Source organism: Cynoglossus semilaevis, chromosome 17 (genome assembly GCF_000523025.1).
Source record: "Cynoglossus semilaevis isolate Cse_v1.0 chromosome 17, Cse_v1.0, whole genome shotgun sequence".
Taxonomy (NCBI): domain Eukaryota; kingdom Metazoa; phylum Chordata; class Actinopteri; order Pleuronectiformes; family Cynoglossidae; genus Cynoglossus; species Cynoglossus semilaevis.
The window spans coordinates 476,101-494,091 of NC_024323.1; the positions used below are offsets into that span (position 1 = coordinate 476,101).

The 17,991-nt window shown below is 41.7% G+C and overlaps 1 protein-coding gene across 1 annotated transcript in view; it reads right to left on the reverse strand.

Moving 5' to 3' along the window:
- The window catches only part of grin2ca (glutamate receptor, ionotropic, N-methyl D-aspartate 2Ca), a 34,492-nt gene that overhangs the window by 6,438 nt on the left and 10,063 nt on the right, over positions 1-17,991 (reverse strand). Inside the window, exons 3-8 of the mRNA XM_025064506.1 lie at positions 13,356-13,818; positions 10,640-11,241; positions 6,584-6,698; positions 4,989-5,200; positions 1,513-1,681; positions 563-740 (exon numbers count right to left, since the gene is read on the reverse strand). Of these exons, the coding sequence (XP_024920274.1) occupies positions 563-740; positions 1,513-1,681; positions 4,989-5,200; positions 6,584-6,698; positions 10,640-11,241; positions 13,356-13,818 (1,739 nt within the window). The remainder of the gene's footprint in view (positions 1-562; positions 741-1,512; positions 1,682-4,988; positions 5,201-6,583; positions 6,699-10,639; positions 11,242-13,355; positions 13,819-17,991) is intronic.

The window sequence follows — 17,991 nt, forward strand, 5'->3', positions numbered from 1 at the left end:
TCTATCTATCTATCTATCTATCTATCTATCTATCTATCTATCTATCTATCTATCTATCTATCTATCTATCTATCTATCTATCTATCTATCTATCTCGTTGAATTTGAATTTATTTGCAACAGCCACACTCGTCCCATTTATCAGGCCAGTGGGCAATGTGGTCACTGTGAATGTCATCTCAGATTCCAATTCTCTTGGGCGGTGGTGGAGTTGGAGATGATGCCTGAAAGCTACTTTGCTTCGTTAGCTTTTTGACACCTAGCAGTTTGCAGTCACAGCAGTAGAGCAGCCATGCATTGACCAGGCCAATTAGGATAGAGGTACCACCTCTCCATGATGCCATATTGTATTTGCATCTTGAGACAGGAGTTGCATGCGGAATGCTATTTATACAACCATTCCTTTATGGTTGCAGTCTCTATTGGAGTGATAGATCGAGATACTAAAGGATTTGTTACACATTTACAGTTTACAATAAATTCAGTAGGAATTTTATAACTCTTCAAATCTTAAAAAAAAAAAGCTAAAAATAATACAATTGGGAAAAGTTGCTATTTTTAATTGTGTATATAGGGTTTTCTCTTACCCAGAAAAGCAGATGGCGACACCGTTCCATTACTTCTGGCCACCATTACGCTGATCCCTGTCTCCACGAAAGGTACAGAGAAGTCAATGATCTCAGAGCGTTCTTCATTGATGGTTAGGGAACCAATCGCCATGTCTGCCCGCTTGTAAACGACCTGTGGTGAGAGAAAAAGAGTTGTAAATGAGCAAACTACTGCTTTGTCAACGGTCTGGAAGGTTTCAACAGTTGGCTAAACTTTCGAAAAATCTCGGACTTAGTTGTACTGATGTCTCCGGGGGTGCGGGGGGGCACAGCAACTAAGGGGGCTCCTGTGGTTGATATGTGTTGCTAATAGACTTCTAAACAAAGCTTTGTCGAGTAGGGTGTATTTAGTTCATATTTCATTTTTTGGCTAATCTTAGCTTTTCTATGAGTAAAGATCTTTCTGTTGCTGACGAAAGCGACCTAACAACACATGTTGTTAAAAGCCCCCTGTATTTGTAAATGTATCTGCCCTTTAAATCCTTTAGCTCTTTTTGAGCTCACATTTAGTTATTTTTGACCTGTGACTAGTTATTTACAGTATACATTATATCTTTCACTTTTATATCATGTTTATGTCAATTTAGTTCATATTTTATTTTTTGGCTAATCTTAGCTTTTCTATGACGTTTTTACCCACAGTAGTTTATTTGGCTGGTGTCATTACTAAGCTAGTCTCCTTAAACTAGTTTTAGGTTCTTTTGGCCACATTAACTTACCAACTTTGAACCTTTGAAATGAAAACGTTTTGATACGGAATGGAATATTGGTCAAATTCTAAAACCTTACTTTGAATTCTACAAATATATATAAAATCCCCATAGACGTTTAACAGCAAAGATGCATTTTCAAAGGGCAAATGGTTAATTCTGTCTCGGAATTCCGACTTGTTGGAAACTTCCTACCTCTCCGATCATCCCATTCCAAATTCCTCGCACCAGTTTGCCATGTTTTCCGTTGGTGACCAGGTAGAGATCATATGAGAACTTGATGGTACGGGAAAGTTTCTTCAAGATGTCAATGCAAAAACCTTTGCAGCACAGTTTGGTGTATGGCTCCGTGTGACCCACAATCCTGAGAAAAAAGAGATATAATTTGAACAATAATCATTTTTGACTCGCGGGCCACAATTGTCCTAAAATTGAACAGTGGGGTCAGGTCAGGAGCAGAAAGAGGGAGCGTTTTTGTGTGAACTAAGATAAATGACATGTAAAAGTCATGCATAAAGGCTAAAATGCTACGATGCTTTTAGCATTTTAGCTTTTAGCAAGCGGAACGGGCCCATACAAAAAAGCCAATCAAATCAACAGGACCTCAATAAAAAAATGTCATGTACAGTATACACAATGTATTGGATATTTGGTGCAGTATTCGCAGCATATTATTGGCCTCATTGGACTGAATAAGAAATCAACAGCAGGTCCAGACAGTATCAGGAAATGTGGCTGGAAAAGGCTAGGCTAGAGAACAACACCCTAGTTGTTCTCATCATCGTGGCTCAAAAGAGGAAACATCCTAATCATTACTTATTAATGTTCAGGGAGGCAGTGTTGACAAAGTTAGAAAATTCAAATTTTGACAAACAGTAATTTTATCAAAGAAAAAAATCAATATTTTTAGCTGAATATTTTTAGGATGCTTAGACAGAGATGGCAAAACGTTTATCAAAATGACAACAAATAAACTGAGAAGTGAACTAAAAATAAATAAACCCAAATAAACTTAAATGTTTGTAGAGAAAAAAAAAGCCAATAGAAACTAAAATGCAAAAATTTAAAAACCTTTAAACTCGTGGTTTTTAAACTCGCATTTGGAGGAACCAACACAGACACTGAGGGGTACATTTTTTTTCTGCTGGTGTTAAGTTCAAATTATTTCTTTAGGGTTACATCATATATTTTGGAAGAACAACAGTGATATTAAGTCATGTAGAACCTCTGGATGTAAAGTTTAGGGATTAGGTGGGATTAGGTGCAACAGTTGCCCGGAAAGAATACTAAAGATGGGATCGTTGCTGATAGAGAAGTTCAGGGCATTGTGCCGTTTGGCTCTAGAGAGAGCGTAAGGTCTTGCAGAGCAGAAATAGTCAAAACATCCTGACTCAACAGTATCAACCAAATTGTAGACAATACATTACTAAACATTTAAAAAGTTCTCAAACACATGTGGAGGTGCTCATTGGTGAGCCTGGAATGATTTTTAGTTTTGATTTGATTTCTTTCCCAGTATCCTCCCAGTATGAGTTACCGGTCCTATCAAAATGTTTCCTTAAATTCCCCAATTATTTAAGTTTCCCAAAAAAACTTTAAGAGTTTTTGAACTGCAGGGTAAGTGTGTCCAGTCTCCCTCTAAGTCTCATGTTTCCTCTGAAAGCATTGCCCAGCTGTCATCAGTTCACAAATTGAACTGTCCTTGTAATGTACTCTCAGTAAATCCAGTTTATTTAATTATGGAGTAGTGTCAACATAGATCATCTTTTCTAATTTTCTCAAATGATATATCAGCGAGGACCTCACCTGGACTAATTAAATATGGCAGTCACCAGCTCCATTACAGTGTGGTATGGGAACCCTGTGCAAAATGCGAAGGATGACGGAGGAGGGTTAAGAAAAAAATATAGCCTATAACCTTAGCTGAATGTTCACTAATAAAGAGCCAAAAAAAATAAGAACAGTTCTTCATTACATCAACATTTCCCATATAAACAAATATCATTTTATTTGTGTCTGTATTTATTATGGAATATCTCATTCCTTCAAGAGGTTCTCATTTTTCAAAATTTAGGGAGGATCAAGCCCGAGATTTTATTCTGCTTCATGTGAGTAAAAACACTCACTTCAACTAAACTTAAGACAATTGACTGCATTCCATTTTCTGCTAATCATATCCTGGACTTCTCTTGTCCTAATTGATACAACATAACAAAAATAAAATCCAAAATGTATCTTCTACATGACAAAATGCAACGTACAAAATGCGACATATTTAACAAAAACAATGGTTAAACTGCCGGAACCTGCTGGTTTATTTCAGTCTCTACCTCCCATTATCTTGATTAATTCTGCCTTAACTCTCATCCGTATCTTCCGAGGCCTTCTATTTTACAACAATTGATCAAGTACCCGGAGTAAAAATACACTCCATAATGATAAAAGGTATGGTCTTCATCTTTTGACCCTTATCCAATCCCATTATCCCACTAGTTGCTAATGTTCATCAGCCTCTACTGCCATAAATGTTCACCAGTCTTGGTATGTATATATGATAAGACTAATGGCATGGACCAATCTTCTTGTTTGAATGACACACCAGCGTGCGGCCCATAATTCTTTCTCATCCAATCATTGCAAATGTTCCAGGTTATTCTCAAAGCTTATTACACTCTCGCAAGGCGTATACCATTTCGGAGTACTACAAAGCCATTATCAGGCTAATTGCACATGTGAAGCCTATAGTTAATTACACCCATGTGTAATATGAGAGTTCACATAAGAGTGACAATGATTTTTTTTTTTTGAAAAAAAAAAAAAAAACCCAACCCAATTATATTATCAGAACCGTCTCTTCACAGTGACCAACATCCCAACTGAGAAACAGTATAGCTCAGGGATATCAAACTCATTTCTGGTTCAGGGGCCACATGCTGTACAGCCTGATTAGATGTCAAGTGGGCCGGACCACTAGAATCACAACATAATTATCTATAAATAACAATAAGTCCATGTTTCCCCCCCTTGTTTTCTTGCAAATAAGTAAAAGAATATTTTAGAAAACAAAACATCACTAACATAAAGTGTTTCTGGATTTCTTCAAAATCTATCAAACAGGCCGTATTGAACCCCATAGTGGGCCAGTTTTGGCCTGTGGGCTGTATGTTTGGTATGGATGGATAGATAGACAGACAGATAAACAGATAGATCGATCGATCACTCGATGGATAGATCCTTTCGGGAAATGAAGGTGTGTGCTGGTTTACATTTACTAACAATCCTCTTGCAGTTATTTATTGAGCTTCATAAAGTATTAAGCAACCAGGCGATAATTATCTACATCATTCAACCCATCCATCCATCCATCCATTTTCATCCGCTTATCCGTTACCGGGTCGCAGGGGCAGCAGTCACCACCCAAATCACATTGCACCGTACCAACCCCCCCTGAAACTTCCTGCGGAGTGTACCAACTGCCCTAACCGGGATTCGAACTTGCCCATAAAAAACCCCTGAGGTTTCACACCAGTGACAGAGACATTGCCTCTGGGCCAAAGCGCCACTACATCATACAACTTAGATCCAAAAGGACGTAGACTACTCCTTCGAGATTAAGTTGTATAATTGCCTTGATATTGTGTTGTTGTGGGTCGGAGTTTCGGGCAACTTACACTTCAGTTTTGTTGGACTGTCGCCTGCAGGGAACGGTGTTGCCGACACATGTACCAGTTAAAGGGTCCACAGGTTCGACAATGACAAAAGGGCGCTCCTCCAGCGTGGCCACAGTCAGGTGCCTATAGTCCGACACCTGCTCCAGGTATGCGCCATATCTTGGCCACACAGGGTACCGCATCTGCAGGATCTCCCTTTCGTGAGTCCCGACCTGCAAAAAGTCGAAAATGAGGAACTCTTCATGAATGTAAATTGAGGACTACTTTGATTTAGGAGTCTGACAATGTTGGGAAGATACCGGCTAAGGAGACAGTGTTGAATATAGCAGGCTGAGAAAGTGCTTTGATATAATGTTGATCAGTGAAGAAGGGAGCCTTTAAGGTAGTGAAACCGATGAAGGCCAAAAAACCCGGAATCCTCCATGGTGAAGAACATGGCAGTGGTCCCCAACCTTTTTACGCCACAGACCGATTAAACGTCTGAAAACTATTTTAACGGACCAGCCTTTAGGATGTGGCGGATAAATATACAACTAAATAAAATGATACGACCAGCATAAAGACTGGTATTTTCTAAATATAATAATAAATGCCATAATAATAATAAAGCCACTGTGTATTGCGCTTGTCTTTTAATGCAAGAACGCTTTAAAAGACAAGCAAAGTAGTTTCGAAGGCTTCATTGCCTCGTTAGAGAGCCGCTTGCTGCGTATTACGCAGCACGGGCTAACAACCTAACAACCTGTCGTAATAAGTTCATATTTCAAGGAGGACTCCTGCAATTGTCTGTTAAATGCAGCCTTCTTTTCCTTTGAATATGTGAACTCTTCTTCTGTCTACTCGCTGACTCTTCTACCCTGCGCAAAGAAACTTTCCAAAGACATTTGTTTTTAGCTTTCCCATTAGCGGATGTCCAGGAATCTGGGAATTTTTCAAAATAAAACATTGTTAAGAATCAGATATTAAATAAAATGGAAATAATGTAAGTTATGCATTCTTTCGTTGTGGTCCGGTAAAAATGGACCCACGGACTGGTGCAGATCTGGAATGCAGGACCAACTAGAGTAGCCCAGTAGTGAGGCCAAGGGTTGGGGGTGTGAACATTTTCTCATGAACCAGAGGCAGAGAAAGTTTGGGAACCGCTAAACCCGGAGGTTTACTGTGCCAAGTTACAAGATGTCAACTGAGAAAGTAAGGTTTAATTTAGAGGTTTCCAAGGTGCGCCTCTCTTCAACCATTTCTGTAAGCCCCTTATACCGCTCGCCTGGCAGCTCAAGAACAAGCGTCATACACTCTGTAGGCTCTTGTGCCAAGCCGTTCAACTGGTTCACTGAAAAGTTGGATACTGCTGCATCCAGGTGCCTGCCGAACAAGCCAACTGTTCGCTGGCTTTTTCCATGACATGCAATCCAGCCAGGTACGGTGGAAGTGTACTGCTATGGGCATACTAAAATTGGTACGGCGGGCACAGTCACCCTCTCAGTTTGCTACGGCTCCCTGGTCCCGCCTGCATTCACCTTGTGTCTCCAAAACAGCACCAACGGGTTTCAGCTGATGATCGATGCATTACATGTTGATTTGAATTGACAACTGACCTTATCCCACAGTCTGTCTCTGTCAAGAGTGATGATGGTCATTGCTGGATTTATCAGGTAACCATTACTGTTGAATGAGAAGTCATTGTGCTCCCATGTTACGTTTAACATGTGCCTGCAAAGAAACAAAGATATTGTTGAGCATACTTTGATTTTGTATAGTACAGTTCCTGCACGTTTAGTCTGGAAACAAAACAGATTTGGAACCTGAAAAGTTGGTTCTCAGTGGAACCAAGAAATACCTGCTTCTTCCATGCGAATCGTGACTATCTTATTCTATGTTAAAAATAATACTAAAAAAGCAGCAATTGATGGCAAACAAAAAAAAAGTCTTTAAGTCTCTAATAATATGTATTTTCCTATCTGTACAAACCACTGTATGAGCTGCTGCCACCTAGTGACTGTTGGCTTGTTTATCGTTCAAGCATTACAGCAGCGCCACACTTCTGTCCAGCGTGTTCCATTGGTAGCCTCTCACGTCCAAGCACTTCTGTCCAGCGTGCTATGTTCCATTGGTAGCCTCTCACGTCCAACCTTCCTTCGCCCCGAGCGCCTCACTCCCCTTCCCTGCCCCACTATTTGAGAACTACTGCTATAGTCTAAGATTTGTGTTAACTTACAGTCTAAACATTGCCGTCATCATCTTAACTAAAGATTAGTGACTTTAAGATCTACTATCTGTCAATGTATTTGTTTAAAAATCCCTTTCTTGCGGTATGTCTTCTTGGAGGTGTCTACACCCGCTGCTGCCATAATCTGACTGCCATAATTTAATTTTTAAAAATGCAACTCTGCTGTGTAAGCTTAGCCACTCCTCCAGCAGAGGTGTGGAAAGCCTGCTGGGAGAACAGCGGCCGATAGTCTGGTCAGTGTGAAAAACCTCTCTGAACTGCTAATCAGCTCACCTGCCATGTTCTCATCCCATTAGCAGGTGAAACACCTTTGGTTATTCAAAACACAGCTAGCCAAGACGGGGGAAGATGAAGGTAATAAGGAAAAGCCAGATATGACAAGAGCATTTTTTTTTTTTGACAGGATCAATATCTTAAGATTCGTTTCATGATATCTGACAGCAGAAGAAGGAAGAATTATTCATGACAGAGGAAGGAGAGTAGTCTCTGATAATGCCTGCGTGTCCTTGTCGACCATCTATTACACCTTAACACTCTCCCGGGGTGACTTTGGCCTGAGTGAGCCAAAAGCTGACGCTAGTGGAGTCGTGTCTCTCCGACTGTTTACTTTGCTGATGAAAACATTCTACTGAAAAAAACAGCGAGCAAGGTAGCATTAGCCTTGCGTCTCATGATATGGATGTATCTCTGCGTAAGAAAAAAAGAAAAAAATTCTCTCATAATTTGGGGAAATTTCATAAATGAGTTTGAGCACTTAGTGTGGACTGCTGTCCCTGATGGGAATTGCTTTATTATCTTAAAAAAAGGAGATTGAAGTCCTGTCTGAATCTTATTTGTAGGACCAAGATTAAATACTAAAATTTTGGCTGCAGTACCAGTGCTGGCTTGCAGAACCTGGCAAAAGATGAATTACCCGATTAGTCACATTAATGATGTAAACTCTTATTGCTTATTGATTAGACTCACATCTAATATCTCAAAAAAATGTCAATTTTTTTTTTAACTTAATCTCTGTACCTGAAAGATACTTTTTTAATCTCTCTGTTTTATTGGCTTCAAGAGAGAAACGAGAGTGAAAGTAAGGCCTGGGGATGGGGGTTGGTTACCACCTAAATAATTCACAGTCTTATCATCATATCATAAGCTGCAGTCAACCAAATGGTCAAAAATATGTCAGAAAAGGCCAGTCTTGCATTTGTAAGAAAATAAAATGGCATATTGGTTTCTTGCGATTTGTTAAAGAGAGGTTGACAGAACTTGTTTGGCAGCTAGGATGCAGTACTTGTAGTATACATGACAAGGCCTAAGGTGGACATAGCTGTTGGTGCATACGGGAAAATCAATGACCTTGAAAAAACATAGTTCCTGTTTTGTGGCAGTACTAGAACCAGAGGTGGGACCATGTCCTTGCTTTGCAAGTCATAAGCAAGCCTCAAGCCTTTGCACTCAAGTCCGAGTCAAGTCTCAAGTCAAGACAGGTAAAGTCCGAGTCGAGTCCAAGTCAAGACTGAAAAGTGTCAAGTCAAGTCCCAAGTCCATACGTTTCTGTTTCGAGTCCTTTTAAACAAAATAATAATATATTTACACAGATCACTTTAGGTTTTGGAGAAAGTATCAAGTCTTGTCGAGTCAAAGGGCTCGAGTCCAAGTGAAGTCACGAGTCATTGACGTTAAAGTCCAAGTCGAGTTCCAAGTCTCTTTACGTTTGGTCAAGTTGAGTCTAAAGTCATCAAATTGATGACTCGAGTCTGACTCGAGTCCAAGTCATGCGACTCGAGTCCACACCTCTGACTAGTACTATTACCAGAAACTTAGTTAAATTCAAATAAGGCTTTATAAGTGCAGTTTGCTTATCCGGATTGTTAAGCTAGTTAATGTACATAAGTTACCGTAATTTCTGGACCGCTACTTTTTTCACACACTTTGAACCCTGCGGCTTAAACAATGATGCGGCTAATTTATGGATTTTTACTGGCTAACAAAGTTCATACCACTAGCGATAAATGACTTGGTAGGCTACTGTGTGTTATACTAGCAGCATATGTAGCTAACGTTGAGAGCAGTTTGAGCCCTGTCATGTTGAAGCGTGAGTTGTTAAAACACTGTTTATGTTCTGTTGTGGTCAGTGTGGCTGAAAATAAAGACCCCAACTTCCCTGTTTCTGTTTACCTCTGCTGAGGAAAAGCATAAAGTGAAGGGAGTTAGCCCAGGAGCTAATGTTATCATTTATAGTGCTTTAACTATAGAACATGATCAACCTGGACGGTTGCATTTTATTTTCTATTTCAGCTTTAGGCATTATTGAGCAACTTTTAGAGATTTCTAAACCTCAAAATGGTTAAAGTGTAGGAACTGAAGTAGCTAATGCTAATGCACAACAGGTGATTCTTGTAGCTATCAGTGAACTCTGAAATCCTCAGACATACACAAAACTAAATTCCAGAGTGGGAGATGAAGCAAGTCAGGAAACGGCTAGCTGGAAATGGCAGTGAGTCACTACTCCTTCATTGTTACAATAGTGTTCAGAAAGGGACGAGATAATGGTGGAAAAATTTGTGACTTTGTAATACGGCTGCGTAAAGCGTTGCTAGCTAAATGGGCTAATGCAGGAAATTGTTGTCAGACACCACTGCACAGGACGATCACAACAGCAGACTTGACAAGATCCCAGTACTCCCGGTTTGGGAGTGCTGGTGTTGAGCAAGAATCGAGCAGGTCTTAGTGAAGTAAGTGACGCTACAATCTTCCGCTCCAGGCTACAACAAAGCTTACTCCTCTGGAGCAAAGGATGCTATGCTTTAAGGACCCTTTGACAGACTAAGAACTTCATACTAAAAACCCTGATGGCAAAATGAGATCTGGTTATTGCCAATAATAACTGGACTGCTATACCACACACAACTAGAGCAAAAGGAGCATAAATCCATCCATCTTCATCTGCTTATCCATTTCAGGGTCGCGGTGGCAGCAGTCTCCTTGATCGCCACCCAAATCACACTGCAACGCAGCAGCCCCTCGTAAACCTTCCTGCGGGTGATGACTGATACGATATTGCCCAGGAGGTGAACCCTGGGGTTCAACACCAATGTAAGAGACATTGCCTCTGGGCTCAAGCGCCACAGTATGACTGTGCAAACAAGTTAAATTCAGTTTAAGTGCACATTGAAAATGAGAAGGCAGAGAGAAACCAGTCATTGTGCAAAGGGCTTTTTTCACAAGTGTGTGAGAAAGTAAAGAACATTTTCGCTCATTCCCTTTTTTTCCATTTTTGACCATAGAACATCACTAACATTTTTGTTGGCATAGGGTTGCATTGTGATACAAAAATAAACATTTGCGTCATGCAGAGTTGCAGTACTGGTAAGCATCAATCAGAAACTTTTTGAAGGTTTTGTACATTTTAAAACCCAACATTTGACCTTACCTGAATAACGTGTCGTTCACAGACGATGGTTTGATAGGGTTGAGGCAGTTGCTGTGGACCTCAGGAATGAAGCCCCACTGTTTACGAAAGCTCTCCACGCCTTTTACCACAATGGCCACCCCGTCTCTCACCCGTTTCCTCAGACTTATCCTCCATCTATCAGGTATGATGCTGATAAGGCCTACGGGGAAGCTGTCTGGAGGAGCGACATCCAGGTTACCCACCGCTAGGCTGGAGATAATCCAAATGTATCCGGGGCCGGAGAGGCCGGCTTTAGACGCCATGTTGAACATGTAGTCGGCCTCGTTGTGTGAGCAGTAGACCAGCAACACCTGGGTGTCGATTTGCTGTAGCAGCCTCTGCACTCGGATGTCATTCATGCCGTCGGCAGACATGTCAAAGGTCAGCACATCCTGCAGGTCCCACATAAAGTAGCTGGTGTCGGCAAAAGACTTGATATAATCCACGTAGGTCTCATAGCCAGGGTACAAGCTGGTTATGACCACGAAGCTGTGCCAGTTGTACTCCTCCATCACTTTAAACATGCCGTTCACCTGCTGCTCGATGGACGAACCAAGCTGCAGGAAACTAGAGCCTTCACCCTGGAAGTAGAGTAGAAACAACTTTTTTTTTTTTTTTTACTACTTGTCATTGTGACACAGCACACCACTGCACACAACGAAATGTGACCAAAGTGAACAGAGGCCTCAGTGGTAGCGCCGAGGGTATGTGGGGATGGTGCCATGCTCAGAGCACCTCAGTGGTAGCTTGGGAGCTGGTGGACTCGAACCTGAAGCTTTCCAGACCCAAGTCCGCTTCTTTAACCACTAAGCCACCACTGCCCCAACTTGATCTTGACTCTGGAATTTTTATTAGGGATGTCCGATATTGTGGCGCTTTGGCCCAGAGGCAATGTCTCTGTTATTGGTGTTGAACCCCAGGGTTCACCTCCTGGGCAAGTTCGAATCCCGATTAGGGGGGTTGGTACGTTCCAGTGGACTCACCTCCTGCAGGAAGGTTTGGGGGGTTGGTACGGTGCAGTGTGATTTGGGTGGCGACTGATGCCCCCGCGACCCGGTAACGGATAAGCGGATGAAAATGGATGGATGGATGATATCGGTCGGCCCATATTACGTACGTCCCTATTTCTTTTCTTTCCTGTGTTTTCTTATGAATTGCTTCTTTTTGCCTTTTTGTTTTCATCCTTTTGGTTGTGCTGTCGCTTTTTTTCTAGTTTATATGTATGTATGTATATAAAATTTTTATTTGAAACATTTGGATTATTTTGAAATATCAATATCCAAATATTGTAATTTTGGTAGTTAATCTGCATTTTTTTTAAAGAATACATTTGATATATATATATATATATATATATTTTAAAAATCATGCAAATTTAACCAACCGCCACTCCATCCATCCATCCATCCATTTTCATCTGCTTATCCGTTACCCGGTCGCAGGGGCAGCAGTCCGTGACCGCCACCCAATTCACACTGCACTGTACCAGCCCCTCATGAACCTTCCTGCAGGTGGTGAGTCCACCGGAAGGTACAAACCTCCCTAACCGGGATTTGATCTTACCCAGGAGGTGAACCATGGGGTTCCACACCAATGACAGAGACATTGCCTCTGGGCCAGAGCGCCACCACCCGTCACTCATTATTATTATTATTCTCAGCGCCATCTCTCTTAGGCTTCATATTTCCAGCCTGTTGTTGTGAGTCTTGTTAAGGCACGATCTACAATTTGTATTCGTTTTATCTGTCTAATGCATCAACATTGTCAGTTTCAAGCCCCAGTTTTTTTTACACAGATATACGAGTTTAATTTCGAAAAGAATGTCAGCGGCTCTACGTGTCCCTGATATACACGACCGAAGTGTCAAGTGAGCCCTTGCCGGATGACTGCTGGGATTGGCTCCAACCTTGCCGCAACGCTGAAAAGGATTAGGTGGTAGATGAAGATTGAATGCATGATATTGATTCTTTTTTTTTTTTTTTTTTCTTACTTTACGTCAGGGCCTACATCTGTTCTGGACTTTTTGTGATTGCTTTCCCTTGAAAATGTTCCTTCAACTGTGTCTAAAGAGCTTTTTCTAGCTACGTTTTCTTTGCTCAGTTCCACCCCCCCCCCCCCTCTCTCCTTCTCTCTCTCTCTGTCTCTCTCTCTCCCTCTATCAATCCATCTATAGCGCTCTGTAACTCTGACTTCTGGCCACAACCCCTTGCAGCAACATATGTCCACCTTACTGGTACCCAGCAGGAAGTGCCTGCCTTTTCCTGCCCACGTCACACAGGGCCCAAACACCAACAACAAACACACATTCTCACACACACACACACCCACACACACACAGCAAGAGAGAGAGAGAAGAGAAGATGTACACAGACAAACACAGACAGGAATTTAATTTTTATGGCAATAAAAGCCTAAGACTATTGCAAATATTTGAAAATATATTATATATAATATATAAAAAATTTATATATATATATAAAATATATCTGATTTTTTCAGATTATTTTGTCACAACAACTCGTTGTTGTTTTTGTGTTTTGTTACATTTCAAATCGACCTCATTTTCCAAGATAAACTCCGCAGGGCAAACAGACGACCCGAATATTTTCCGAATTTATTCCCTTAAAGTTCAAATACAGTCTTTGTACATTTCGATAAGAGCTGCCTTTATTCCTGACCCCATCCTCTCACTGACCTTATGTGATAGGACAACAGCGGACCCTCCGCTGGTGCCCACGATGGGCACTGCAGTCTGAGAGGAAATGAAGTCCAGAATCTGAGCCACGGCCTCTGAGCCAACATTGTCCTCGAAGACCACGCCGTGGACTCTGTAATTGGAAAGAGTATCGCAGATGCGGGTGAGCAGCGCCCGAGGATTGGTGTTGTTCACCAGCACAGTGATGGGGTTCACTTCCAGGGGTAGATCGATGAAGTTTTCCCGGCTCAGGTGCCCCTTGATCTCGCTCTGGTAGGTAGAGCCACTAAAAACTACCGCCACGTTGACCGTGGGTGACAGAAACGTTCCGAGTGGTGGTCCGGAGCAGCTGGGGACATTGAAGAGCATCAGCACCACTAATGACAATGGGGCCAGTCCTTGGGGCCACCAGGGTAGGTCACTTAGGTAGACCAGACGAACACCCATCACAGTCACCTGCGGCCTGTTGAAAAAATTGGAAACAATTGTAGGAGGTTAAGAAGAGCGACAACATAATACATTTCTTTCCATGATTACGCAACAATGTGGCGCTTTGGCCCAGAGGCAATGTCTCTGTCATTGGTGTGGAACCCCAGGGTTCACCTCCTGGACAAGTTCGAATCCCAGTTAGGGCAGTTGGTACCTTCCAGTGGACTCACCACCCGCAGGAAGGTTTGGGGGGTTGGTATGGTGCAATGTGATTTGGGTGGCGACTGCTGTCCCCGCGACCCGATAAGCGGATGAAAATGGATGGATGGATGGATGGATTACGCAACAAATTACAGGAGATAAGGATAACGTTAGAGCACTGGTTCCCAAACCTTTTCTGCTGCCCCCACCTATGGGTCAAAAAAATTTGTATGCCCCCATCCAATACACATTTTTTGTTTTCAGACTTTTGCAGTGATGCATTGGGCGTTGCCAGATCTGCTATGCGCAACAGCAAAAACGAGAGCAAGAATTAAAAATAACAGCGTCCTTTACAATATTCCATCCATCCATCCATCCATCCATTTTCATCCGCTTATCCGTTACCGGGTTGCGGGGACAGCAGTCACCACCCAAATCTCATTGCACCGTACCAACCCCCCTGAACCTTCTTGCGGGTGGTGAGTCCACTGGAAGGTACCAACCGCCCTAAGATTGGAAATAGTTCTTTTTTTACCTACATATAATTACATTTATCACAGATGTATGATGCATTGGGCGTTGCCAGATCTGCTATGCGCAACAGCAAAAACGAGAGCAAGAATTAAAAATAACAGCGTCCTTTACAATATTCCATCCATCCATCCATCCATCCATTTTCATGGATGCATTGCGTGTTGCTAGATCTGTTATGCGCAACAGCAAAAACGAGAGCAATCCCCTAACCGGGATTCGAACTTACCCAGGAGGTGAACCCTGGGGTTCCACACCAATGACAGAGACATTGCCTCTGGGCCACAGCGCCACCAACTGCCACTCATTATTTCTTATTCTCAGCGCCATCTCTCATAGGCTTCATAGTGCCACTCCAAAATATTTGTTAAACAGTAAAATTGTTCCAAAAAATATTTGTTAAACAGTAAAATTGTTTATTGGAAATAGTTCTTTTTTTTTTTACCAACATATAATTACATTTATCACAGATGTAACTTTAAATGACACAAAATAAAACATATGGCAAGGTGGATCTGTGCATTAAATAAAGCAGACTAGAGGGCAGGGGTGTCAAACATAATGCCCGTGGGCGAAAACTAGTCCGCTAACACTGCATGTTAGCCCTGTTTTGTCAAATGATGATTCATTAAATGTGAATGTTTTGGAATATACTTTACTGCTTATTTGAATAAAAACACAGGAGAAAAACATGGACTTGGACATGGACCCAATTGACATCTAATCAGACTGTATGTGGCCCCTGAACCAAGAGTTTGACAAACCTGCTATAGAGTCTTCAGACACGGTCGCTGTATGTTAATGTATGTATAAATATACATACATTAACTTGAGCATTTTCCATATGTTTTTTTGCTTTTTCTTCATATCTGGCATAAGAAAGTATTCTCTAAAAGCAAGATATATTTAATCATCTAAAAACCCCTAACCAACCAATGAATGATGACAGTGGAGAGAGAGAGAGAGAAAAAAGGCTTCTTGACATGAGATAAATCTCTGGCAGATACAAGCTCAAAGTGTGCAGCCATCTGCCCCTGCAAGTGAGGGGTGAAAGGAAAAAAAAACAAAAAAACGAAGAATGCAGAAGAGGTGCCTTGAAAGGGAGAAGATGGGAGAGGGAGGTGATGAATAAAAGTAACACGTGAATTCTGTAAAAAAAAAAAAGGGGGACAGTAATAGATCGGCTTTACGATTTCTGTAAGGACCCCGATCCTGGTGGTGGGTGGGGGGGGTTTCCATTGGAATTATGGTAAGCTAGACATCAGTGTACCACTGCTGTAATGCTTGAATGACAACAAGCCTCCAGCTACTAGGGGGCAGCAACTCATACAGTGGTTTGTACAGATAGAAATATACATGAAAACATTTCTGTCCTCAAGTGGTGGGGCATGACATAAATTAAATTGAGAACCATTGAGTCGCAGGGACCTCGCGCAGTGATGTGCACGATACAAATAATACTTTCACTTCAAAACTTTTTTTTTAGCTCACATCATCTGGGTGAAACCCAGGCATTGCATTATCAGGTTTTCATTATCGGAGAAAAAAACCAAACAAAAAACGATAATGGTTCTTATACCGATATTACATAATTAAGCTAATACCGGCATCCCTATACATAGCTAGCTAGCATGCTAGTTCAACAGGTTTGACCATCTTAGCAGCACAAATCCAACTTTTGAGAGCCAGGCTACTTTTATAGGTGATGTTCAAATTCAATTTAAAAAGTGCCCTCTGTCTGAACGGTCACGAGAAAAAAACGTCACAGTTCTCACGGCCTGGCATTACACAGCAAGGGCAAATGTAAACGAATGGACCAAAGAAGCATAACAGACCATGTGGAACTACACAGTGTAACGAACAATATTACAAAGTAATTCATCCTCGCTCCCCAACCATGGAGGTCTCTTAGTCGCTTAGGACGAACACCAGAGAGCAGCCCGCCACGGCGAAAGCTGCGGGCAGGACGGCAGTCTCTGTGCGATCGAATGGATTGTCAACCGCCAGTCCAATAAATACTTTGCTCTTATTAAGCTAATAACTAAGAGCTTAAAATAATTAAGTTTTTTTTTAAATAGAAAATTACTCTAGCAGAAGCTTCCAATGGAATATGGCACCTTGGACAGAAGTGTGCCGCTGTTGTAATACCTCCAGTCTCTAGGTGGCAGCAACTCATACAGCGGTCTGTGCAGATAGGAAAATTCTCTCAAATTCTGAAAAGTATTTCAATTCGGTGGGGTCGTGGGGTTTCTGTCTGAAGGGAAAATAATTGAGAACCGCTGCTCTACAACAACCAGCGTAAGCAGTTTGACCTTGAATTCTCTATCGGATCATTATCCCAAGTTTTTACCCTAAAAAAAAAATACAACTGCGTAATAATTTCCAAGTTTTTACCCTAAAAAAAAATACAACTGCGTAATAATTTTTGAAGAAAACGAGGACTTTTTTTTATATTTATTGAATTATCTTCGGACACCTTCAGTATTTATCCGACCTCCTCTTGGAGCCAAGTGCGGTACAAGTGTCCACATGTGTTTGTTCATTCCGTTCTTTCTCAGCCCTGATAAAGGGAATGTTGTAAAAGAGATTTATTTCCCCCCATATTGACACTGCCTGTTTAGTATGTATGACCTGAGCAGCCTGGGCTGTTTGATATGAGAGCTGAGTTTCGCCCCTTTGTATCGCACATGCTTCATTACTTCGCCGACTGTTTCTCTGTAAAACAGTCAAACCTGGTTGTGGATCTTACAGTTTGCTTTCAGTAAACCTGAGTAAAACCACTGTTTAAATGACTATTAATGGTGTGTTTTTCACAAAAAAAAAAAAAAGGTCTGTTTTCTTGGATGAGTGGCCGGCTTCGGTGTCACCTCCTCTGTCATCGCTCTAATCCGGTTAATGATTATGAGGCCGCAGTGTTGGTAAATACATCTGGCTGAGCAGCCAGGTCTCATCACCGCCGTGTTTAATGAGTCTGCGTCTACATTCCAGGCACGATGTCTCCTTTTGCTGCGTTCGGTGAAACGACGAGCATCTGCTATCCTCTTCTCGGTGATCAACCGCTGTCCGACGATGGTTGGTAATACGAGGTAGATACAAATGATTCCATTATTGACCTATGTCAATCTTGTTCTCTGTTTTTCGGAATGTTGCTATTTTACATAATTCCTCTGCAGCCCTCTACAGGTCGGGAAGGTTACGGGAATTCCTCTGCAGCATTCCAAGCCCTCTACAGGTCGGGAAGGTTACGGGGGTCGATAGTCCCTAATCCCAAATTTGGTTGCATCAGGAATTGCATCTGATGTTACAACTCTGCCAAATATGCCATTAGCATATTGACCTAGATATGGAAGTACTGGTTTATCCCCTATTGTTCATATTCACAGTTTGTCTTTGAAACTTTTATTACGGTTAGGTCTGATACAGTTAAACCAGTGGTTCTCAAGTAGTGGGGCGGGCCCCTTTGGGGGGTTGCCGT